At 43.6% G+C, this 26,114-nt stretch overlaps 3 protein-coding genes across 4 annotated transcripts in view; 2 read left to right on the top strand and 1 right to left on the bottom strand.

Annotated features, from left to right (window-relative positions):
• The window catches only part of scube1 (signal peptide, CUB domain, EGF-like 1), a 106,242-nt gene extending 98,994 nt beyond the window's left edge, over positions 1–7,248 (bottom strand). For both annotated transcript variants that reach the window (XM_085768850.1, XM_085768851.1), the window contains exons 1-2: positions 7,006–7,248; positions 4,530–4,652 (exon numbers count right to left, since the gene is read on the bottom strand). In XM_085768850.1, the coding sequence (XP_085624976.1) occupies positions 4,530–4,652; positions 7,006–7,093 (211 nt within the window). In that variant the 5' untranslated portion in view covers positions 7,094–7,248. The remainder of the gene's footprint in view (positions 1–4,529; positions 4,653–7,005) is intronic.
• A 2,274-nt stretch (positions 7,249–9,522) lies between these two features.
• samm50l (sorting and assembly machinery component 50 homolog, like) lies at positions 9,523–20,799 on the top strand. Its single transcript, XM_085768824.1, has 15 exons — positions 9,523–9,671; positions 10,792–10,905; positions 11,205–11,306; positions 11,456–11,543; positions 12,691–12,797; positions 12,930–13,060; positions 13,376–13,463; positions 15,759–15,887; positions 16,021–16,092; positions 17,450–17,536; positions 17,798–17,868; positions 18,077–18,144; positions 18,500–18,646; positions 18,750–18,891; positions 19,862–20,799. Exons 1-15 carry the CDS (start codon positions 9,651–9,653, stop codon positions 19,905–19,907), a joined length of 1,413 nt encoding a protein of 470 aa, XP_085624950.1. The 5' UTR covers positions 9,523–9,650; the 3' UTR covers positions 19,908–20,799.
• A 2,089-nt stretch (positions 20,800–22,888) lies between these two features.
• aldh1l2 (aldehyde dehydrogenase 1 family, member L2) overlaps positions 22,889–26,114 on the top strand; it is a 28,807-nt gene continuing 25,581 nt past the window's right edge. The window contains exons 1-2 of the mRNA XM_085768675.1: positions 22,889–23,109; positions 25,432–25,576. Coding sequence (XP_085624801.1) covers positions 23,062–23,109; positions 25,432–25,576 — 193 coding nt within the window. The 5' untranslated portion in view covers positions 22,889–23,061. The remainder of the gene's footprint in view (positions 23,110–25,431; positions 25,577–26,114) is intronic.

Here is a 26,114-nt window from a genome sequence, read left to right as displayed (position 1 = left end):
CTACGCCGAGACCCCCTGTAACTCAGAGAAGCCACGGAGGACTCTGCAACTTCTCCCAGCCCTTAGTCGACATGAGGGTGAGTAGATAATGAGTGACATTTCAATTATGGGTGAACTATCCCTTTAAATAGATAGATGGTGCTAACAATGACTTAACAGGCCCTTAGGATTCTGAGGCTGAGGAGACATCCTTAACTGTGTCATATTATTCAGCTGCGAGCAAAGTAAAACAGATGAATATGAAAATGATATCTATCTCTGAGGGTCACCAGGTCTCCAACTAGCACTTCACAATCCAGGAATATGGAGCATGAAGAGTGCATGCCGAGGTCCCTGAATAAACAGGTGCTGATAAGATGACAAATGGGACATAACACTGTGGATAGATCATACGTTTCCGAGCCAATCCACACAATCACCAAAGACTGTGGAGTAACAAGCTTTTGTCAGGCCTTCGGTTTCATCCAGTTTCTCATAATCCACTGCATGTTTTTTTCTATAGACTGCTGAGTGATTCTTTGCTGATGGGGAGTGATGCTGAGAATAGAAAAGCAGAGACAACCTGTGGGATGCAGAGATCGAGCGAGCGAACGAGCGAGCACAGAGGCTCTGCTGCTTCCAGGTGCTTCCAGGAATAGCAGAGCTGCTAATGGCACTGGCCGGCAAAGTGGCCCGTAATGCCTGTTGATGGAAAACACAGCTGGCCAATTACGGCAGCCCATATCTAATCACCGAGGTCAGGGGTCAACTCCTATCCACCATCCGTCTTCATTTGGCGTCCCTGTCACAAGCTGTTGCCTCACCACCAGAGGGAGTGCAGATAGATCACAGCGCACGGCGAGGAGACGACAGCGCACTACGAACACACAAACACACACACACACACACACACACACACACACACACACACACACACACATACACACACAGTCTTGCCTAAACCTAACCTTAAACTGACCTTAAAACACAGTTTAGGTCATGGAGACCTCATCGCCGCGAGGAAGATAAGTCATAATTTGACGGTAAAAACTGATTTAGATCAACATGAGCAATACCTGAACATCCAAATTCTGGTGATGTAATGCAGTTGACATTCTAGCTCCATCGTAGCAGAGTACAGCTCCCACACACACTCAGACATACACAGAAAACACACACACAGATTCAGATGCTGGCCTGGGTGAAGTGATGTAATAAAAAGCTGCTGGCAGGACGCGTCTGCTCAGACAGCAGCTTTATGAGAGGAAGATCATATTCCTGAAAAGCCCAAACCTTCTGTTGTCTGCTCTCCGAGGACAGAGGAACAGTTGTTATTCAGGACGCCTCCTTCGCAGTGTGTGTGTGTGTGTGTGTGTCTGTCTGTTCAACGTAATAAATCACACGCTATATGGAAAACAGAAAAGACAACAGAGCTACGTCGTCGGCGTATTTTGAGAGATTTTAAGTTTACACCATCAATAATCCTGTACATCTAAATGGTCAGTTCAAACAAAAAATGACATCACTGTGTAGTCACCGCTGTATACAGATGGTAGGAAAAAAAGACAGAGAGCTCATGAGAAGTTGTGTTTGTGCTATAAATCCACTGTAATGAGTGGAAAATGTTCGGCAAAGAGCTGAAGTCATGGTGTCCCATCCGGGCTGACCTCTGTTCCACCAGCTCCTGTTACAAACACGGAGCGTGTACCTGTGTTTTACTGTCTGACAAATTGGCTTCCACTGCTGGAGTAACTATAAGAAGTCGGCCATGTTAGCAATGAATCAACTATTAATAGAAAAACAGAGCGGATAAAAATGTGAAAACAATGTGACAATGCTGCTTTAGAGGGAGTTTCAGGTCAGTGTTTAACTGTTTTCACTTCAATTTCACTGATCTAGCAGTGTCATTCAGCGGCTAAAGGGACAGATGTTTTCCATTAGGAGCTGGTGGAGACCAAACACAGAGCTAAAAGAGAGGGAATGTGGCATTTTCATCACATGGAGACAAACACGGCTTAAAGATAGAGCGTCTATGGCAGTGGGGGCCGGGGCACCCTGGGGGGCCACCAGGCAGGGCCGTTGCTAGGAATTCTGGACCCCCTGAAAGAATACTGAAGTGGGCCCGCTCTTAGAGTATGTATTAGCCTATCTTTTTTTTGTTTTTGTTTATATTTCTGTTACTCTATGCTCTTGACAGTGCCAACAACCAGTTTGCGGGGGGCTACTGTTGCTCCAGCATGGACTAAACTATTTTTAAAATAAGGCAGGGGGTTATTCCGTGGAAAATAAAACGTATTTCAAAAATATAGCATGTTTTCTGTCTTTGTTTTGATGCTGATGCAGCTATTACTATGAAGATTAGTCAAGATTACATGCAGAACTATAATTTAATCATAGAAAGATTAGGCAACAGGGGGTTTTGTCGCCCTTACTGGGCTGTGGGCCCCAAGAATTGTCATCACCTTTCTCCCCTATGCAACGGCCCTGCGCCAGAGAGTGCTGGGGGGTCCTCAGCAAATTGGAGGGAAGATAAGAACAAATGCAAACAACAAAATAAAATTGAATCATTATATTTTGAGCATTATTATAAAATATAATTTATAATAACATCATATATCACATATCAAAACCTTATTTGCCATGCTCATCTTTCTAATTGCCTGCCAGTCATAATACAATTTATGACATCATAAACTGTTAGTATTCAGCCTTTAAACTCTGTGGGTTTGCAAAGGGGGTCCCTGGCCAGAAGCAAATGCTGTTCGGGGGGCCTTGGCATGGAAAAGCTTCCCTGGTCTATGGTGTCATAAATGTCAATTAAATAAATAAATTAGAGGATATTTCTCCTAGTTCTTAAACAATTGATTTTTTTTATTTTAGCTTTTTAGCTCTAAAAACAAACATACAAACCAACACATCCCTCTCCTCTTTCATGTGTATAAGTGCATGTGTCATCCAAGTTTGCAAATGAACTATAGCATCACTCACAGAAAGGAAATCTGTCTTGTTATGTGCAGCAGAGCGTTACAGTACATGGGAAAAGATTAGAGAGTTGCATCGTGTGAGTTTGCCTGTGTGCACGTGTGTAATAATCGTGTGAATGAGGTTGGATTCAACATGACGGATAAAGACAGGGAGTGTGTATCTGATCTGTGCAGTGGGCCGGCTCCAGCTGCGGTGTGCTCTGAGGCTTAAGTGAGCGGAGGTGTGAATGCACAGCCAGGCACTGCCCCTGTTTCACCCTCACACCCCGGCTCCATCAGGATGTTGCAATCAAGTGTTTTTTTTTTCTTTTCTTTTTTTTACTTTTTTGGCCCATATCCTGATCAGAGTCCACGTTGGGTATGTGGTGATTCGGTTCAGTTCAATAACTGCTGTTAAATATGTATCGGTAGCAGCGGTAGCCTGCTAATGAGCTATTTGAGCCAAACACTGAAAGACCTGATTCAAGACTATTATCTTAAATGGTAAGATATGCATGGAAGTGGGAACTGGTCTTGTTAGGGTTTGGATTACACAATCAAAACCTTGACTGAGCTGAAGTCAAATCCAGCATTTACCACAATACTCTGCTGTCAGCCATCCACATCAGCCTTATTTTCTGCCTCACTGACTAAAAGACACACTGGATGGAAAATGGTATTACCCAGTGAGCCTTTGGGTTATGTTTACCTTGCACCTGTATCACCTAGTTTATATAGTTGTTCAGGAGGTTGATGGAGGCGTCGGTGTATTTTAAAGGGATAGTTCAACATTTTGGCAAATTGGCCCATTGCCATAATCCCTATATTTTTAGGAGTAGGTTCATTACCTTTAATTGTTGGTGCAAGCTATTTTTAGATCAGTGGAGCAGAGCCACAAGCTGCTCAGAGCTACGCTACGGAGGCTAATGGGATTTCTTGGTTTCCCTCATCAAACTCATCACCATGCTATGAGATAATGTTACGAGACGGAGTCGTCTTAAATTCATGCAAAACCCCTGAGGTGTATTCCCATCGGGGGCAGCTTTTTGGTAAGCAGTCTCTGCATTTGCCTTGAAACCAACTCCGTCTCGTAACGTTCCGTTATTATCTCATAGCGTGGTGAATGTGCAGGTCACAACTTGTCCACCAGAGCGTTTTGGAGTTGTTGGATTGTGTATTTGATGAGTTTGATGAGGGAAACCAAGAAATTCCATTAGCCTCCGTAGCATAGCTCTGAGCAGCTCACGGCTCTGCTCCACCGTTCTAAGAATAGCTTGCACCGAGAATTAAATGTAACGAACCTACTCCTAAAACTATAGGGTTTATGGCAATGGGCCAATTTGCCAAAATGTTGAACTATCCCTTTAACCAATTTACTGTATGCTGACATCCTCTCACCATGTCACATCTGCATTGAGCTGCTAACCTGTCCTTCTCCATATCTTTGAAGTCCCTATGATGAATTGTACCATGAGGATAAAGGGTTCAGTGAAAGAGGAGAGGAGAGGAGAGGAGAGGAGAGGAGAGGAGAGGAGAGGAGAGGAGAGGAGAGGAGAGGAGAGGAGAGGAGAGGAGGAGCTTGCTTACCTTCACACTGCTTGCCATCTCCCTTGTAGCCCGGTTTGCAGATGCAGTTGTAGGACTTGGGTGTGTTCTGGCAGAGGGCATCGATGTGGCAGTCGTCCGAACCCTCAGCACACTCGTCTGCATCTGCACAGACATCGAACATTAACACCAAGTCACAGAGAGTTCAAAAAAGCCCTGATGTTGGGTGTGACACGTCCGCTCTATCAAAGTCAGCTGGACCTACGGTATATATTAAGATATGACCGGTCTGTGGTGTCATGTGAAGGACGGACACGACCGAAGGCGTCCAGTGGCCTGATAAGTAGGCTGAGACCTGGTTTTTACTTCTGCGTATTGGAGTCTCATGCAAGGGGCTTACGCCTTTGTGAGAATTTAAACTCATGTGCTGCATGGCTTTGCAACTACATCACCAGGGTTTCCCTATGAATAAATGTTACTTTTACTGAAATGACAGCAACAAAGAAAAGAGAGAAGACATGGCAGGAGGTGGTGCGGTGCGTATGTCCACTGAACTGACAGGAGAGGGTTATTAGAGGGAGGGTGTATTTTCTGTCCTTATGCAGACCACCAGTTGTAGCAGTCATCTGGCTACCACATCAATTAAATGTAGGAGTATAAACCAGGCTTTTTTGTAATATGATAAACATAGCCACTGAGGAGGCTGGCTCGGCTGCCTGCCCTCAGTCTAACCCTCAACATGAGGATTTCTCTCAGGTCTCTTGCATCGATGCTGCAATACCACGTACTTCATCCTGATCTTTGATTGACCTGGTCAAATACACATCTTACCTATAACTGAACTGCTGACAATGGGTCAAACAATTTGAAGGAACCACAAGGTCAAACAGTATAACAGGAAACAGCCATTTGGAGCTGAAGTTTTTCCAGTTTCTTATCAGTGCAGTTAGTGATGTCCAAATTTGGCTTTTTTTTTAGTGCAATGCAAATATATAAGCCTCTCCAGATCAATCAGCCCCTCATCCAAAGTGTCAAACAGCATCACCAGCTCTTTGTGTGACTGTGAGAAAGAGATGTGAGGTCAAGGTCCAGCCTCAGACGCATGCAGAGAACAGCCAGTTTAACGGCTCCCCGATTGATCAAGTTATTGATAGAGGGGTCGGTCACATCTGGGCCTGAATCCTGGGGCATGAGGGCCAGCTCATTACACACACACACACACACACACACACACACACACAGAGGCAGAGAGAGAAAGAGAGAGAGAGATTCTGGTTCAGGGTGATCAGGGCTCTTCTGATCACCCCGGCTCAGCTTTATAATAAAGGGAATTAATCAACAGCAGAGCCAGATTTACAATGAAGTGTGAGAGCAAGAGAAACTACAACTTCAAGTTTTTCATTTAGTGTTTGATGAGGTGAAATGTTCACTTTTGCATCTGCTTCACGAACCTGAGCCCTCCTGCATGCTTTTTTTTTTTTTTTTTTGACAAAGCCCTGCCTGCATGGTGGCTCCCTGTCTCAATATTGACTCTTCACCCATTCACAGCAGTGGGAGGCTGAACAATGTGCTGCTGCTGCTGCTGCCGCTGCTGCTGCTGCCGGGTCGATATCGGGCCCACGCTGCCTGCCTGTTCCTCCTGGGACTTTGACGTCCCTCCGAGACAACCACCCCCCACCCCCACCCCCCTCCACAACCCACTTACACACACACACACACACACACACACAACCTCCCTCCTCTTCCTCCTCCAGCTCCAGACAGGCCACCGAACCGGGAGACAAGATGCTCTCCAGCGGACTGCGCTCCCACACCCACCCTAAGTCTCTCTCTCTCTCTCTCTCTCTCTCTCTCTCTCTCTCTCTCTCTCTCTCTCTCTCTCATTCTTTAGCTTCCAGACGGTGAAGCATGAAAACAGTCAGTCCTCTCACACTCTCACACTTCAAAGCACACGAGTGCTTAACCCTGAGATCAAGCTGCGGTTTCCCATTGAAATTGACGTTTGCGCGCAGGAAACAGAAGTTCCAGTTAAGTCCGTGTGGCTGGTAAACCGACTGGAAATTCATTTGCACATCACTAATGCCACTGAGGGAAGAACTGTGATATAAACCAGAGTTTTAACTATTTAATAAATCAAAGAAAAAACTAAATTTAACGTAATAAATAAATAAATAGAAATAAATCCCTGTTTTATGAAAATCCCAACCGAGTCGAATGAGTTTCCAGTCTAATAAAGTGAGTTTTCTTTTCATGCTCTTCTAATATCCCAGCAGATAAAATGTCATGCATTATAACAGTATGAAAAAAAAACATGCAGGATGCCGGTGGTAGTAAATGACAAGTTTAAAGTGGCCCGGTTGTGTTTCATGGTGTTTTAAGTGTCATTAGAATAAACCCAGCAGTTTCTCAGTCATGTGTTCCCATCACTGAGCCGGTCAGACTGAAACCAGCCCAAAGGTGCGTGTAAATGGTTGACAATAAAAGCAAAAGACAGTTAGGAAAAAAGGGGAGCTCTTACCTGCGAGTCCGACATTCCCCATCACCCTGCAAGTATTTATGAGGAGGATAAACAAACAAACGTCCCGGGAAAAACAAGCGTTCCCCATGCTGACAGACGGTGTGAGGATTCAGCAGGGCTTTTTCTGGGGGGTTTGGACTGTGCGTGTGTTGTGTGTGTGTTGTATGTGTGTATGTGTGTGTGTATGTGTGTGTGTGTCTCTCTGATACGAGAGGAGGAGGAGGAGGACCGCTTTTGGTGGACTGGCAGAGAGAGAGAGGGGGAGAGAGAAAGAGAGAGCAGGAGAGACAGGGGAGGCAATCCCAGCCCTCTGATTGGCTTGTTTGTGCCAGTACAGAGAGAGAGAGAGAGAGAGAGAGAGAGAGAGAGAGAGAGAGAGAGAGAGAGAGAGAGAGAGAGTAGCCTATAATCAGCTACACAATATGTAACTGAGACACATAATTAAAACATCACTGAATATGACAAAGTATCTAAGATATGGCAATGGAAATCACACACATATTACCCCCATGCTCTGGTCCTGAAATTCTAATAAAGAACATGACACAATAATTCCCATCCTAAGAAACCCTATCTGAGAAGCTGGGGTCAAGGGGTCCCCAGATAAATCTTAAGAGTGACCAGAGAAAATTAAATTTGCTTTTGTTTTTCTGACATCATACCGTACAGCATCAGAAGCCATTGTTGAAGCACTGTGCACAATCCTGAATTATTAAAACAATAAAACCGTGACACAATAACTGACAACCAGCAAATGGGGGTGGGTGGGTGGGGGTATCACAGTTTAGGAGCATTGGTTGATCTCTGGGGCTCATCTCGAGGCACAATGGGTCGGGGGAATGTGTTTAAATGCGCACTCGCTGGGGGCCACATGTCACCAGCAGGATAATCCAGCTATGTCAAGGGTCACCAACTATCCATTCATCTCAAGGATTAAAACACTGTCTAAATAGAATAATAATACTGTGGTACCTCTCATGGTTTAAGTCCTTCTAAATGAGCTAACAGTTCAATAACCATTAGGTTACTCACTGTTGCCCCCATCAGCCAAACCAAGGAGCCCTGGAAGTTCAAGGACCACAGTTTAGGTAACTTATTATGTGCAATAGTTAGCTATGATTTCATTGAATGTAGGTTATTTAATCAGTGATAGCCTAGAAGTTTTTTTTTCTGAGATCTAGTGAGGAAAGTTGTAGCTACAGTCTAAAGTCTTTGGCAAGATTCTGGTGATATCGCACATATCCCAAAAGGGAGTGATAACACAATATATTGCAATATACTGAAATAGGCTCCTGTAAGTGAGATATTATAGGCTATACTGCAACCCCCCCCCCCAAAAAAGAAATAAATAAATTGAAAGAACTCTCAACACACACTGTGCAAACAGTTTATTGCTGTATTCAGAGAGCATTATATAGCCTATGGTCCTACAACAAACATCCTGCAATCTGAACAAACAAAGGAATAATATGTAGTCCACCTCATTTAGGATAAAAAAACAAAAACAAACTCATAGGCTATAGGCCTACATGATAGGATAAGATGGACATTAAGAAATACAAATTTGTAAACAGTGTTAGGCTATTGTAATAGGCTACATGGTGCGCTATACAAAATCCAGCACAACAGTAGCCTATTCATGCAATCTGAACGAAAGTTTTGTGTTGGTTTGAAGGCAACAGAAAATCACTGTCTAAAGGGTGTAAAAATATCGCGATTATTTAGGCTAGTGTAGCCTATCAATTAAGGCACCTAATTCACAGCTGGTTAGTTAGTTTTGTTTGTAGGCTAAATGAGTTTTGTTAAATTAAGAAAAGTGCTCTATGAATACAGTTTTGGGGGGCATTATACTACATTTTCCGGGCAACAACAATTAAACACGCTTGTGGTTGAAACTTTATGTTTCAGCCTCCTCAGAGCTCAGACAGGCTCCGTCGATGAGCCGGTGAAGTCCTGCTGCTGAGAAATGAAACGGCGCCATCTGCTGGACGAGCTCTGTCAACGTCTCTCGGTGACGTCGGCCCCGCCCACTTTCATACGTTCCCACTTCTGTCCAATCGCAGAGAGATGTCGAGGTGATGCCTTTAAGTGCAACACATCTTAAGCGTCGGCAGTGCTGTGTTCGTTAATAGGTTTTCTCGGCTCAGTGTGATGCCAGTTATCCCTTCCAATGTGTTTGTCTAACCTGGTCGGACTTAACCATGTCCTAATATAAAAATAACACGTTGTCAGTGCAGTGAAAGGCTGTGTAGAGCGGTAGTAATGAATGTAGATAGAGGTTGCTACCGTTTTTATTCTGCTGTGTGTCATTGGAATCGTATACAACAATAAACACAAGTAGGCAACAATAAAAATTAAATTATTTCCGGATGAATCTATATTTCTACTGTCATTATGGGAGATTTTTCAAAGTAAATCCAACGGTGCTAGTAGCAATTATAAATACCATTCATTACGCAAGGAGGGGGAGATGACGGACTCTCGGGAGAGTCCGCAAACGCACCGCAAGATCTCTCCGACTGTCATGGCGTCTCCCTTGAAGGGGGTTTGGTACTGGAGAAAGTAGTCGGTGTATTTTGACATTTTCTCCCTCGTGCGGAGCAGCTAAGCCCGGTTGAAGCGTCTCCTAGCAGCGGGGGCCGACCATGGGGACTGTTCATGCCAAGGTAACCTTCATTTCTTCTCCACACTTGGCCTGTGTGTGTTTTTTATTTTTCCATGACCTCCCTGCCTGCAGTGTGTGCTGAAGGCTCCAGCCTCCCCAGCATCTGTGCTCGGTGTCCTGTGACTTATGGCTTGTTGTAGCCCACAATGGTCATATTTCAGGGGGGGTCTGCAGGTTTCTTTCTTAATTTCTTCCTTTTTATTTTTTTATTTTTTTAGAGTTATGAAACAATGGTGATTTCACTGTATTGTAACAGTCTTTGAATTAATTACCTGCTATTACAGTACAATAACGAGAAATCCCAGAAGACACATGTCACAGATGTCAGATCAATGTTATGAGTGTATTGGTATTCTGTGTATTCCTGTGAATATAGTGCAGTAGGACGTCCGACACTAGCTGACATAAAGCCCCACCCATTGACTTTACTGCCATTTCTTATCCATGACAGCTGCCCTTTTTAAAGGAGCCACACATAGTTTCTTTGACATATCTTTGAATGTCAGACTTCATTATAAGGTGTGGTTGTTCTGGTTTTCTCTCTCAAATTGAAGAGGAGACATCCTCAGCCTTTATTTATTAAATTTTTTAACAGTTCCTCAAATAAGTTGAGTAAACTCCTCTGGGATTTAGGCTATTACTGAGCTGCTGTGTTTCTTAACATTAGACAGCACGCCACAGGCAGTGTACAATAATGACAATACTGAGGATTCCTTTACATTTATAGCAACTTTATAAATTAGGGTTTACTAGCTCCTTCTACACAAGCAATAACCGGAGATAGGAATAATAAAAGGGGGTGTAACCACTGGAACAACATTAAGCACAGAATGAGATACAAAATAAAAAGTCTTAAAACAAGCAAAGGTATAAAAAGTAAAAGCCTAAAGAGCAGCTGAATAAAACAGTGAAATAAAAAATAAAAAAACAATAGGAACAGATACAAATATTTATAAAATACATAAGACATAGGATACCGTTATGACCCCAAACAACCACTAAGCATGTTTACGGGAGGGCAACATAAGTGCGGAGACAGGAGTTTGCAATGCACATAAAAGGTATCTAATCTACTGTGGAATAAGTGTATATGACATTATTGTCCCTGTGACCCCATGCAGAGTCTGGATCCTGTCCCGATGCATGGTCGGGACTTAGGTGTCCACCCTGATGACTTGATGGACACTCCAGAGCCAGAGCAAGAGGGAAAGCAGGAGATCCTTGAAAACAAAGATGTGAGTATCGTCGCTGTAGCTGTAGACTTCCTCATGCTTGAAATTAGTATTTGATATCAATGTCAGAATATGTTTTTATCCTCCCAGTGTTCTGCATAAATATTTATGGATTAGGCAGTAGAGGTACATTAGCATGGTTGAACTATATTGCTGTTGTCAAACTTGTTTTTTAATGAGAAGAGAACAGTTTAATTATTTTCATAAATAATATAGGATTAGGAAGAAAACCAGCATAATATATTTTAAATTTTCTGTTACCCACTTATCCTGAAAATAATCTGAGTGAATTATCTCTGCAGGTGGTTGTCCAGCACGTCAACATCCAAGGCCTCGGGAGGACTAAAGAGGATCTGCTGGGCTACGAAATCTCTGACGTCTTCCACGCCAAGAACCTCATCGATGTATGTGTTGATGAACATGTAGACACATTGACATGGGACATACTGTGGTGTTTTTTTGAGCTTTGACGAATCGTCTAAAGCTAATAGCACAGGTCAGTGTGTCCTGTCTAGAAGTTGAAGTGTGCTCAGTCTTTCTGTCTTGGCTGCAGGTGATGAAAAAAGCTCACGTCGCCAGACAGAAGCTGCTCCGCCTGGGAATCTTCAACGAGGTGGAGGTTCTTATCGACACCTCTGAAGGTAACTGAATGTTTAAAGGGATAGTTCGCCCAAAATCGATAATTCACCAACTTTATACCCTTATCACCCTCATGCCAAGGAAGGGTTTGGAGAACGTTCAGAGTTATCAAAACGCTTTTGGAGTTCCAGGGGAACTTCCTTATTATTCCATTCACCTGGGTTACATCTGGCTGCAAAATTGGTGTAGAAAATTGGTGAATTATTGATTTTGGGTGAAGTATCCCTTTAAATTTAACCTGCTTCAACCTCTGTGATTGGGAATTTGGTCAGTTTCCTCATTTGGAAGTTGGTTTTGTAATAAACAGTGGCTGCACTCTCAGTTCCTTTCTGCTTGCGCCCATAAGGCTTTTTAAAGTCCCACTCCCGCGACCCTTTTCGGCCATTTTAAAAGCAGCTCATTAGCCATGCACATTAGCAATGCACCTCTGGAGGGTGGGCGGAGACTGCGCTGCTCTGCACCCGCCCAGCCACCTCCTCGCACCCCACCCCCCGCTTGCTGACAGCTGGACATTGTACAATTACAGATTCAGCGCGTTTAGCGTAAAACTCCACACTGGGATTTGATCCCAGACTGGAACATAGTCCTTGCACACAGTGCAAGCTGCTCTACCAGGTGAGCTATACCTGTTATACCTTGACAGCTACACCGAGCTGGCAAGCCGTTCACCTCTGAGCCAGATGCAGAGCGGGGCGGGAGCTTGTAGCACTAGTGCCCTCCCCTGGAGCTGTGACACCCTCAACTCCAGTCTCCCTGAAACTGCCAGTTTGCGTCTGCCATTGGTTCACAGCAGTTTGAAGGCAGAAAAACTCAGAAATGCAATTTTGCACTTCCTTTTCTGCTGATATGTGCTCTAACACAAGAAAAATGCCACAGGAACATGTGAAAAGCTCAAAAAACACGATTTTCACGGGAGTGGGTCTTTAATGATCAATAGTGTGCAAAAATTTGTTCTTATCCAAATTAGAGTTTTAATTATTTAAATCTGTTTTATTTAATGGTTGTTGTTTTCTTTTGTGGCTGTCTGTATGAGAAGCTGCTGCTGTGACACTACAATTTCCTCTATGGATTAATAAAGTATCTTGACTTGACTCGGATGGAAGTAACAGGAATAATTCCTCCTCATCCTGATTGGTCCTCCCTCCTCAGGTAATGACGCTCTGCCCAACGGACTGGACGTAACCTTTGAGGTGACAGAGGTCAAGAGACTGACAGGAAGCTACAACACCATGGTCGGCAACAACGAAGGGAGCATGGTGAGAGAAGCAGCCCTCGCCTTCTTTTTATGCCAAGTCTTGACAACATGTTAGCTACATAATTAGACACCAGACAGTCTAAATGACCAAAGAGCTGCTATCAGAAGTATGTAACTCTGTCCTGTTTACCAGGTATTGGGTTTGAAATTGCCCAACATGTTCGGCCGAGCTGAGAAACTCACCTTCCAGTTCTCCTACGGGACAAAGGAGACGTCCTACGGCCTGTCCTTCTTCAAGCCTCAGCCCGGACACTTTGAACGCAAGTATGTCAGCAGCACAGGACAAGAATCTGTTGTAGTCGGGATGTTCTGCCTTCACCCATGTGACTTAATCTTTACTGTACTCCACACTATTGTATTTGCATGTTTTAGCCCATTAAATGCAAAGCGTGCCTGTAGGCAGGTCATTTGAGTGGGATGTTAAAATCAGCTACACCTAAAGAGTCCCACTAATTCACAATGTCAAACAGTGCGGAGCAGGAACTCCTAGTAACGGTCTGTTGTTGGTGCTGTCATCATGTTACAACAGTACACGTTGTCATCACAAAGAGTATTTAAAGGTGCTGTCCTCTGTTTCAGCCTCACTCTCAACATGTACAAAGTCACCGGGCAGTTTCCATGGAGCTCCTTAAAAGAGACTGACAGAGGCCTGTCTGCAGAGCTAAATGTAAGTGTGTATGTGTGGTGCCATGTGTGTGTATTCATGGGTTGCAGTGACGTCACGTTGAAGGGACTGCCGCCATATTTGTGTCCGATGTGACAGGTCTCCTCATATGACAGCATGCAAACCGCAGGATGGAAATGACAGTTTCTTGACAAAATGACAGGGTTTCATACATCCTGTCTGAGTTTATATCTCTATAACAACAGACTAACTCTATATTATCCCACTTATTACACAGTTTATGAATTAATTAATTAATTTGAGACGTAATGTTGATCAAAGTCCTAGTCCGGTCACTTCTCCGCTGTTTGCTCCTCACCCTCCTTTCGGTCGACTCGTGTGCAGTTGTTTTCAACGAGCTTTTGATAATCAATCAGTAGATTGATGAATTATCATGTAAATGTTACGATGTGCGCATTTATGTCGTCCTGTCTGTCATAAGAGATGACGGTTACGGGACACGTTTGTGTCACGGACTCGCGGTGGCACAGACACAGCTGGTCACAGCTGTGACACTGCGCTGGCCTGTCCGCTCTGTCCGCTCTGATCGCAGGTTTGGTTTCCAGCAGCGGTGAGGGAGGCAGAGAGGCAGAGAGCCCCCACTCTCCCTCTAACAAGCTACAAGTCATTTTTCTAACATCACAATTAGTCTGAAGCTGGTAAAAATGAAACACAAGGTAAAAATCCTTGATAGTTCTTATGCCCTGCTCCGCTGATCAGAGCGGCGTCCCTAGCAACGGCCCGTTTTACTTAGCAACGGTCTGTTATACAGAAATCAAAGACCCTAAATGCAGAATCAGTGAGTAATTAATAAGAAAGTAATCAAAATACAGAATTCAATATATCCATGTTAGGTTAGAAGTTAGGTTAAAAAAAGTGAATCCCCTCTTTTTGTGAGACTTGTCACAGCCCATGCTGCCACTGATAGACTGCCTGCAGTCAACTATTTATTCCGCCTATAACTTTACGTCTTTTGGGATGGGATAAAACTGCAGTCCGGGTTTTTTTTTGGCGACTGCTATCACAGTCAACAGCATAATATAATCCTGGCATCTTTCAAATAACGTCAATTTTCGGTATCTTGCTGATTTCCTCCTACTACTCCACTTGTTCTGGTAACGTAACATGCTGTGATCTGTGCCCAGATCGCCCTGATTCGGACACAAATATGGCGGCGCAGAAACACAGTGACGTCATGTGAATCTAATGAATACCATTTCGTCCCCTTGGAATTATAAGGTTCCATCTGACATTTTTGTCAAAATTGAGTTATTCACATATTCCAGTTCTGGTACTACTTATTAAAGGGATAGTTCAACATTTTGGCAAATTGGCCCATTGCCATAATCCCTATAGTCATCAGCTGCGAACTGTTCAGAGCTATGCTACGGAGGCTAATGAGATTTCTTGCTTTCCCTCATCAAACTCATCAAATACACAATCCAACAACTAGAGGTAAATACAGAGACTGCTTGCTGAAAAACTGTCCCTGAAGGCAACGCACATCAGCGGTTTTGCATGAATTGACCTCTTAAACGGCTCCATCTCATAACGTTCTGTTATTATCTCATAGCGTGGTGAATGAGCAGGTCACAACTTTTCCACCAGAGCGTTTTGGAGTTGTTGGATTGTGTATTTGATGAGTTTGATGAGGGAAACTAAGAAATCCCATGAGCCTCCGTAGCATAGCTCTGAGCAGCTTGCAGCTCTGCTTCGCCGTTTTAAAAACAGCTTGCACCAACAATTAAATGTAACGAACCTACTGCTATGACTATAGGAGTTATGGCAATGGGCCAATTTGCCAAAATGTTGAACTATCCCTTTAACACAATAGGAGGTAGTTTTTCAAGTTTTATGCATTTTTGGTCATTTCATCTGGAAAACAAAAAGGTTCTATCTACAAACTCAAACTCTATCTTGGTCTTATAAGGTTCTAAACCTCTATATCTCAAATCTGGTAGAATACAGATAGAACCTTATAATTCCAAGGGGACGATTTGTGTTACCTTTTGAAAGCACAGTGTCTTTGTGTTTATGGTCTCTGACTTACAGCATTTTTTTGCCCCGTTTCCAGTTCTTACTGTTAAATGTTTAGTTTTCATGTAAAGCACATTGATTTGTCCCTTGGTATGAAATGCACTATATAAATAAAGATGCCTTGCCTTGCCTTTAGATTGATGCACTGTGCAACTTCCACTGTGCAAACAACATTGAACCAGAAAGAAAAGAAAAACCCATTAGGGCTACATGTTGAGTAGTTTAAGTATTAATGTTAAGTTGGTTCACCTGTTCCTACAGTTTCCTCTGGGGATGACCAACCACACGCTGAAGTGGGAGGGTGTGTGGAGGGAGCTGGGCTGCCTGGCTCGCAGCGCTTCCTTCGCCGTGCGGGAGGAGAGCGGACACTCCCTGAAGTCAGCTCTCTTGGTACGGCCCAGAGACTTTTCATAGTTCCTAGTAATCTCAAAATATTCAGACTTTTATTTGTGTCATTTTGTCTTCTCTGAAAACAGAATTTTCTTCTCTGTATTTAATATGTGACTCTTGGTTTTGTTTACAGCACACTGTGTCAATTGACTCGAGGAATTCTGCCATCTTCCCCAGCAGAGGTGCCTTACTCCGAGTCAACCAGGTCAGCTTTATGCCTGCACATATTTTTCCACAGTTACACTCCACTGCTCCCATGACTGAGTTCTACCCTGACAGCAAGAACTTTTCATTATGTATATACTTAGTTTAGACTTTTCTTTTCTTCGCATGCTTTAAATCTGAACTCAAACATGTATGAAGAGTCTAAATGGCAATTTAATCAGAAAATGTTGTAGTTTGGTTGATTTCCAACGACTCCCTGAGTATGACCAACCCACTTTAAGTCAGTAAAGCTACCTCTGTGGTGGTTCTGCTACAGAAGGTGTCACGATTTGTTATAATAACACACATGGACTCGCAAGGTGAAGTCAACACAGGCTGGTAACAAGTGGAATCTTACTTTGATCAGAAGTCTTTTGTTTTGAAGGAATCATAAGTTTAAGGGCTGAATATTAAAGGGATAGTTCAACATCTTGGCAAATTGGCCCATTGCCATAATCCCTATAGTCATAGCAGTAGGTTCGTTACCTTTAATTGTCGGTGCAAGCTATTTTTAGAACGGTGGAGCGGAGCGGCAGGCTGCTCAGGGCTATGCTATGGAGGCTAAGGGAATTTCTTGGTTTCCCTCATCAAACTCATCAAATACACAATCCAACAACTCCAAAAGGCTGTCGTGGACAAGTTGTGAGCTGCACATTCACCACGCTATGAGATAATAACAGAACGTTACGAGACGGAGCTGTTTTAGAGGTAAATTCATGCAAAACCGCTGATGCGCGTTGCGTTCAGGGACAGTTTTTCAGCAAGCAGACTCTATTTACCTCAAAAACGGCTCAGTTTCGTAATGTTCCGTTATTATCTCATAGCGCGGTGAATGTGCAGGTCACAACTTGTCCACGAAAGCGTTTGGGAGTTTTGGGATTTTGTATTTGATGAGTTTGATGAGGGAAACCAAGAAATTCCTTTAGCCTCTGTAGCGTAGCTCTGAGCAGCCTGCTGCTCCGCCGTTATAAAAATCGCTTACAACGACAAATAAAGGTAACAAACCTACTGCTATGACCATAGCGATTATGGAAATGGGCCAATTTGCCAAAATGTTGAACTATTCCTTTAATATTCAGCCCTTAAACTTATGATTCCTTCAAAACAAAAGACTTCTGATCAAAGTAAGATTCCACTTGTTACCAGCCTGTGTTGACTTCACCTTGTGAGTCCATGTGTGTTATTATAACAAACCGTGACACCTACTGTAGCAGAACCACCACAGAGGTAGCTTTAATGACTTAATGTGGGTTGGTAAAATGACCAGTGTTGGTAAAGGATGAGTTCACAGGAGGTTCAGCTGCTTCATCCACCGTCGTCACAGACCTGTGACACCTCTGTGTGTGTTTACCCTGCAGGAGCTGGCTGGATACACAGGAGGAGACGCCAGCTTCTTAAAAGAGGATTTTGAGCTGCAGCTCAACAGACGGCTCTTCTGGGACTCGGTGAGACAGAAATCAGACTGTGTCAACATCATTTGATTCAAATAAGCTACAAGCAGGAATTGAGTCAGTAGTTTAGTATTGTTTGACCAGGCAGTGAGTTAACAGACCGTGTGGACACTGAAAGTCCCTCTGCTTATAAACTAGTTTTGTGGTAATTCAGTCGTGGTTGTAGTTACCTTAAAGAACCACCAGAGGGCAAACAAAGCAGCTAAAACCTTCTTGAGGGTTTATGTCCTTAAAGGGAACATTTTGTGTCCTCAGGTCCTGTCTGCTTCACTGTGGGGGGGGATGCTTTGTCCCATCGGAGGACAAGCGTCCTGCATCGCCGACAGGTACGATTCAACAGCTGCCACCAGGAATAATGTTAAAGAATTACATTTACAGGAAAGAAAGACAATGATACTAGATCAACGATGAACTATCCACTTGATTTTAATTAATTTTAAATTAATTAATTAATTAATCTAAAATGCCCCAGGTATTTTCATGACTTTCTCACCCCCAAATACATGTGGTTCAGTGAGACTTTGTTTTGTCCAGGTTCTATCTCGGAGGTCCCACCAGTGTACGAGGATTTGGGATGTACAGTATTGGGCCCCAGAGTGAAGGTAAAGCTATCAGAGAGAACTTGAACTAAAACATGTAGAGTGTGGAAATAGGCTGCATAACAAATTAACCAATTCTAATGATGTGTATTCTATCAAAGACGGAAGAGTAGTTTTTATTTTTTATTTTTTACTAGAGATACTGTATTGACCCCGTCGTTATATGACACAGCTGCCATTTAACTCGTGTCAGAATAACAACAGTCTCAGTACAGATCAGTGGGTGCTGCAATCTACCAGTTTTCACTGATACTCAAAACGTTAGATTTTGTCTTAAAGTATTTTTCCAAAAAATTGGGGGGTCGTCTTATATTCGGGTCAATACGGTACAGTATATCTTGCTCCTCTGTGTTTACAGGTGATTATCTGGGTGGGGAGGCGTACTGGGCGGGGGGGCTGCACCTCTACACCCCTCTGCCCTTCAGACCGGGCAAAGGCGGTTTCGGAGACCTGTTCAGGACACATTTCTTCCTCAATGCTGGGAACCTCTGTAACCTCAACTACGGTGGGTGCCCTCAGAATATTACCGTACCTCACCACACCCGCTGTATTATAATAAAAAAAAGTCTAGACTGACTGTTGCAAATTGCAATAATGTCCAAATGCAGGCGAGGGTCCCAGGGCTCACCTTCAGAAGCTAGCTGAGTGCATCCGCTGGTCGTACGGAGCGGGAATCGTGCTCCGGCTCGGAAACATCGCCAGACTGGAGCTCAACTACTGCGTCCCCATGGGAGTCCAGAGCGGAGACAGGTAGGGGGACAGAGCAGTGGACATGATTCTTTTTTTTATTGGAGACCAGCATTTCACAAATATCAATACAGGATACAAAGTTATTCCACAGCTGTTTTCCCGCCTTTTTTATATGGTGCATTAGAACAGAGAACTAGAAAAAGAACATCCCCCAAGAACAAAGAGGGAAATATAAAAAATAAATAAATGAATGAATACAAAAGGGTGAAGATGAATGGGTAAATAAATAAAAATAAGTGGAAAATAAATAAATAAGATATAATATAAAGGGAGGTGAAAGAAAAAAAAGATAAATAAATAAAGTATGTCCAGTGTGCTCACTAAAGAATTAGATTAAATTAAAAAAAATTGGATCAATCAAATCAATTCAGTTGGAGTCCAGAGAGGTAAGATGTGTTGCCATCTTTTAGAAAAATTGGCTGCTGGGCCTCTTAAGGAATGTGTAACTTTTTCCAAAGACAGAAAGGACATTAAAGGGATAGTTCAACATTCTGGCAAATTGGCCCATTGCCATAATCCCTATAGTCATAGCAGTAGGTTCATTACCTTTAATTGACGGTGCAAGCTATTTTTAGAACAGCAGAGCCGCAAGCTGCTCAAAGCTACGCTATGGAGGCTAATGGAATTTCTTGGTTTCCCTCATCAAACTCATCAAATACACAATCCAACAACTCCAAAACGCTCTGGTGGACAAGTTGTGACCTGCACATTCACCACGCTATGAGATAATAACAGAACGTTACGAGACGAGGTAAATTCATGCAAAACCGCTGATGTGCGTTTTTTGGCGAGCACGCGGCAGGCACACCAAAGATAAGATGGATTTGTTTAACGATTTAAAAAAACAAGACAGAAATTGACTAGTTTGGGACAAGAAAAAAACATCTGCCGATCTGCCGGAGATAAACCACATCTATCACGGACGTGATTCTTCTGCATCACCCTAACCTCTGTGTGTTTCCTCCCTCAGGATATGTGACGGTGTCCAGTTCGGAGCAGGGATCCGCTTCCTGTAGCCTCGTCCCTCCACCCACGTCCACGTCGGTCTTCCGGCAGAGCCCTCTGCTGCGGACAGGGAGAACGTCTTGTTGTTTGACACCTGTAACATGTCGTAGAATCTGTAACACTTGTGTGGGAAACGTGCCTGAGCCCCCCACCACCTCCACCCCTTCCCTAAACCCCTCCTCTGATCTGCCTTCCTTTGAAGGACAAGCTGCCAGTGCTGGGCCACACAACTAGTGAACCTTTTTACGCACTCTACGTCTTTTCACTCGTGCAATTTAAACGTAACTGGATCAGAAGCATCTCTAGCAGCCGCCGCAACCATGGTGAATCTTTTACAACTTCCAACAGCATGTTCTCACTTTGTCTCTTCAGTAGAATATTCAATCACTGCTTCCTTTTTGATTTGAGTTTTCCTCGTTTTCTTCGACCTCTCCAGCATTGGCACATTGTCTGTGGAAAAGTCATCTACCAGTGATTTGGCCCACTGTGTTTCCGTGGCGACACTAAGTCAATTATTCACCTTGAATGTCAAAGAAATGTCGAGTGTGTTCCCTGCTTGACAGTCATGAGTCTGCTTCTCACCCAGAGGCGAGACGTCTTCATCACTTAGTTTAGGAGTTTAATGTGACCTGATGAGTTTGTACTGTGTGTGTGTGTGTGTGTTTGTGTGATTGGATGATCTGAAGGAGTAGAGAGGGAATGAACAGGGCACCTTTTTTGATCCAAGCGGAGGTGAGGGAAAGGAATAGACCCTCGTGCCTAACTGGATCGTTCAATTACTGTCGTCGGATGTGAAGAGCGGCGGGTTGATGTTCATCTCTCAGACACCCCCCACCCCCCCACCCCCCATCTTTTTTTGATGTTGTTGAAGCACTTCATAAATAAATCACAGTTGCTCCCCCGGTTTCTCGTCAGTCGTTTTTACCATGTGAGTTTTGATCGTGTTGAGAAACCACAAAAGAACCTTTGTGAGAATCGACCTTAAAGGGATAGTATCTTTTTTTTTTTAAGTGGGGTTGTATGATCTACAAATAGCCCCTAAGTACTTTAATTGCAGTAGAAGACTCTCTGCACTCCTCCCGTTAGCAACGCCAGCCCATAGCCCTGCCCAGAGATTTACAACATACAGTGTTGTGAACAGACCCAAAGAAACGGCCTATTTTCGCGGCCTAAAAGAGGTTTTACCTGAAAAAAAATACACAGTTCCATTGTTCGCTATAATATAATTCTTTCCAGCCCCTCAAAGTGCAGGAAAAACGCAGTTTTTATTTGGACCCAACCAACTCACGTATCCCTCCGCCCAGGGTTAGCGCCCGCCAATCAGCAGTTGGTTAGGTCCAAATAAAAACTGCGTTTTTCCTGCACTTTCTTTGGGTCTGTTCACAACACTGTATGTTGTAAATCTCTGGGCAGGGCTATGGGCTATTTGTAGATCATACAACCCCACTTTAAAAAAATGCTACTATCCCTTTAAGAAGTGATAAAACATTTTGGACCACATCCCTGGTATCTGTTGTAAAAGTGAAGAAGTCATTCGAAGCAGCGTTGCAACAGACCAACAGCTTGATTACCCTGTGGGATTAAAAGATTATCAACCGTCCAGGAAGTGTCCAGGTCCACACGTTGCAATCTAACCAGTAAATGATGATTATGAGGTCAGGTCAGGTGCACTTTCCCTTCCAGGAGACATGAGTGAATGTGTGTTAGCTCCGGCCGCCTCCTCCACTGTTTGAACCTTTGCTCCACAGGAGCCTGTGCAGGGCAGTTGAGTGTGGATGGTGCCAGATGTGTGTTTGATCAGAGCAGCCTGTGTGTGAGAGTCCAGGCAGGTGAACGCTGCAGGGCCACAGGGCCACTTCTAAACAGGCTCTCTGGAACTGGAAGAAAATGAAGCAGAGGTCATTTGTTTTACAAATAAATGTTTGGTTTGCAGAAGGTAACTTTAACCTTTTAAAAACTTTCCACACTTTCCATTGACATAAATCAATGTTAAAGCTTTAGAGCTGCAAAATAAAGGCTGGTACATGACAGTCCCAGCATACTGTGGTCAGAGGTGCATTTTCTATGATGACCTTTGATTTATGCATTTGGCCATCAATCAAATGACAACCCTGCTGCTCACACAGACTCTAGTTTTTTCACCGCCCTTCACAGAGGTAAGAACAAAGTGCAGAGCTGCATTCTTTTATGATTCAACTTCAAATTAAATAGTAAAGGTGATGCTCAGAATTGCAGTGCAAGTCTTTATAATGACAGATACTGTTTAAATAACCCACTTGTGTGACCGGTTCATTCTGGTCTTCTCACATGTATGGAAAGAAATTGTAGCCTAATACTGTAAACTGTCATATGCTCAAGCTCTGTTGAAAAATACACAATCTTTTACAGCACACAAGGGAGGCAAAGGGAACAAAGTTATTTTTAGGGGCAGATTGTGAGTAGTTCATGTGAAAATAGTTAAGTTACTAGCTACTAATTTCTAATAAAAACAATAAATAATGAAAATAATAATTTAGAATGTCTGTAAATTTTAGCATCATGGGAAATATTCTCAGAGGAATCCAGCTCTAGTCTTGCAAATAGTGATGTAAAATGTTATGATCATCAGCTTGTAGAGATCAATTTAACATGATCACTGTTCATGAAAAATAAAGGCAAACACAAGAGTTACTAGCTTTGTTGTAGGCTAAATTAAAAATAAATATGAAGGCTATATAAATTAGTGTGTGTTAACTTGAATTATTTATATAAATTTGATAGAAGTGCCGCTAAAGAGCAAACTGAGCAAACTAAATAAAGCAATAACGAGGAAAAGCTGTTGAATATTCAAACCACACTTCAGCGTGGCCTTGAGACTTGAATGAATTCCCACGCGTGAGCGCGCGCAGTCCGGGCCGCGTGGGCGCGCACGTACGTAGTGACCGGAACGTATCTCGACGTATCTGCTTGTGTCGGGTATAAGCTGGCTGTGGCGAGTGCTGCACACCACCACAGCGACAGCTCTGCCTCCGACTCCCCGGTCTCTCACACACTCCCGGCGGCCAGGTGAGTGTGAGCAGCAGCGCCGCCTCAAACCCCGCAGCGTCCGCTCCGCTTCTTATTTTTTAAATTTTTTAAATTCCTTGTCCGTTTTTTTTTTTAAACAAACAAACAAACATCGCCATCATGATGTGGACGGCGTGTCAAGTCTTTCGGAGATTCTCCACCTCCTCCGTGAGTAACGTTAACGTTGCATTGCTCGCTTTTTTGCTGCAGCAGAGAATGAATAGAGGCTTTGACATTAGTGTAGGAGTCAGGCTGGGGAGGACGGAGCCCTCGGCCCCACCTGCCGCCCTCAACCGGCTCCTTTAGAGGTCTAAGTTACTGCTAAAGAGACAGCAGGCGATGGAGCTCCGTCCCCGGCTTCACTGTGCCACGTCCAGCTCTGACTCTGACTGTACCGGTGCCCGGCCTTTACTGTACAATCTGTGGAGGAGTTGCATCAGCTCTGTGGACCAGGAGCGGCTCAGTGAGTGCGGCTCTGCGGGGCTGCAGCGACTCAACAGCCCGCTGCTGCACTCACCATGGTCGGGGGGGGCTGCTCTGCAACCAGACGCAGTATCGTTTTTGTTGTTGTTGTTGTTGTTGTAGGAGTTATTTTACAGGAGGAGCTGTTTTGGATGATTGTCTTTGAATGCATCATGAAGCACGTTGCAAACTGCAGTGTAAGCCAGAGACGGTGCCTGTGCCTCACACGCTTGACAGGAGCATTTATCTGCATACATGGGAAAGCTGAAACCTTCACACACACATGTGCTGCTTGCGGTCAGCTGCACTTGAGCTTGTCACTCTGTGTGTGAGGGCTGTGCTGTGCTGTGCTCTCCCCCCGGGCTTCAACCAATGGCTTGATTTACTGACTACTAGGCCCCCCTCCTCAGTCCCACCCCTGTTCACTTCATCCTGCTGTTCTCTGCCATGTGAGTGGTTGTGAAGAGAAATCCAAGAAAACTCCAGGAATTAGAGGAAACTGCCTGTGGGTCAGATTTTTAAAAAAGGAAAAAAACAACAAACATGTAAAGATGCCATAAACAAATCTCTGTTGAACTGTTTTAAACATTTTTTGGACCGAACAATCTACAATTTAAAGGCCCCATAGCCTATTGTATAAAGTGATATTTTCATGTCAGTGTGGTACACAGTTCCATAAATACTGCAAAACTATCAAATACCGGCCACACTAAGATCTTTGGTATCGGTATCAGTATGAGTAGAAAAAAAGTGTGATTGCGGCATCCCTGAGCCACCAGTCACTTCTGTAACTTTATGATGTCACAACAAAGCAGTCACCACTCTCAGCCACACCCTAAGCCCCACCCACCTGGGCCCACCATCCAGCCATGCAGGATTTGGTTTTCGTTGTTTACCTGAAATCTTCTCTATTGTTATTCAGTTTCTGTGAACAGTTAGCCAATCAGAGGAGAGGCTTAAGGCCTAGAAACCACAAATGCATATTTAGAAGGTCCTACCAAGTTTTCAACGCATAAAAGTGATGCAAGTTAAATACTGATGTGGAATACACATATTTTGGTAAATTAAAGGGATAGTTCAACATCTTGGCAAATTGGCCCATAATCCCTATAGTTTTAGTGGGATTTCTTGGTTTCCCTCATCAAACTCATCAAATACACAATCCAACAACTCCAAAACATTCTTGTAGTGAATGTGCAGGTCACAACTTGTCCACGAGAGCGTTTCGGAGTTGTTGGATTGTGTATTTGATGAGTTTGATGAGGGAAACCAAGAAATCCTATTAGCCTCCGTAGCGTAGCTCTGAGCAGCTCGCGGCTCTGCTCCGCCGTTCTAAAAACAGCTTGCACCGACAATTAAAGGTAACAAAGCTACTCCTAAAACTATAGGGATTATGGCAATGGGCCAATTTGCCACAATGTTGAACTATCCCTTTAAATGTACATAACAATATAACATGTTAAATAGTGCCTCTCACATTTATTTCATACAATCTGGCTTCAGTTTAACCTTTAACATCCACATCCCCAGAGTAAAGGTCAACATAACTCAGAGTTGCCACACAGGTTTGGCAATGACACTGAGTTGCATTAAGGGAACTATAGGATGTGGTATTTTTGAGGCTTGACCCATTCATGGGACTGGAACTGATGATGTCCCAGCTCCTGTTGCGTCAGTCTTTACTCGGCCAGTTGTATGGTGGTAGTATAAAATTTCTGGAGTGGCCCTTTAAGAGTTGTGTTTTTTTTTGTGGGCCCCTCTGGCTGCTCTTGCTTAAGGCAGACTTGTGTGACTGTTCGCTGCTAAGACCGCCTCTCGTCTGGGCCTGTTGCATAACATCTAGAGAGTGGAGCTCTGAGAGGTCAAGACAACTATCAATCTCTTCCTGCTCAACAGGAAGTGTGTTTACATTATGGCAGCACGTGCATGTCAGTGCAAATGAGTGGTTGCAGTACTGTATGTCAAATTTACACTGAAACTAAAGCTCAAACTAATGTGTGTTTGTGTGTGTCTTTCCTCTTGTTACAGCATTATTACCAGAATAAGCTGAAACTAGCTATCATTGGCCAGAGCCTGTTTGGCCAGGAGGTGTACGCCAACCTGAGGAAACAGGGTCACAAAGTGGTGGGTGTGTTCACTGTCCCTGACAAGGACGGCAAGGCTGACCCGCTAGGTGAGTTAACTCTTATCCCCTCTGTGTTTACCTTGTAACTGATGGCTTACTACAGGTGGGTCTCTGTGGAGCGTGCTTCTTCACATGTGTTTAGTTCACTGGTTCCCAACCTTTTTTGGCTTGTGACCTCATTTTGACATCACAAATTTCTGGCGACCCCAATCAAGATGCGCCAGCTCAGATATTTTTATATGCTGCATTTTATTTGAACTCGATTTATATTCGAGAAAGTGAAATACAGTTGTTTAAGATTGGGTGTGGTGTTTTTAATCATAATTTTAAAAGGAATAGTAATTTGATAAAAAAACATTACTGATAAAATGTTTTTTTTAACCATTACTAGACATTTCAGGCGACCCCATTTGAATTCCAGTCGACCCCACGTGGGGTCCCGACCCCAAGGTTGGAAAACACTGGTTTAGTTGGTTTCATTTACCAATTGCTTTTTGATAGAAGTGATAACACAGTCCAAATCAACCGAGGCAGACAGTGTGAACATTGTCAGTGTAGCGGAGTGAATGTCAGCATCTCACAGCTG

This window comes from Trachurus japonicus, chromosome 23 (assembly GCF_045865225.1).
Source record: "Trachurus japonicus isolate A0001 chromosome 23, Traja_1.0".
Classification (NCBI taxonomy): domain Eukaryota; kingdom Metazoa; phylum Chordata; class Actinopteri; order Carangiformes; family Carangidae; genus Trachurus; species Trachurus japonicus.
The sequence above is the reverse complement of the archived record's forward strand: the minus strand, read 5'-3'. Positions and strand labels throughout refer to the sequence as shown.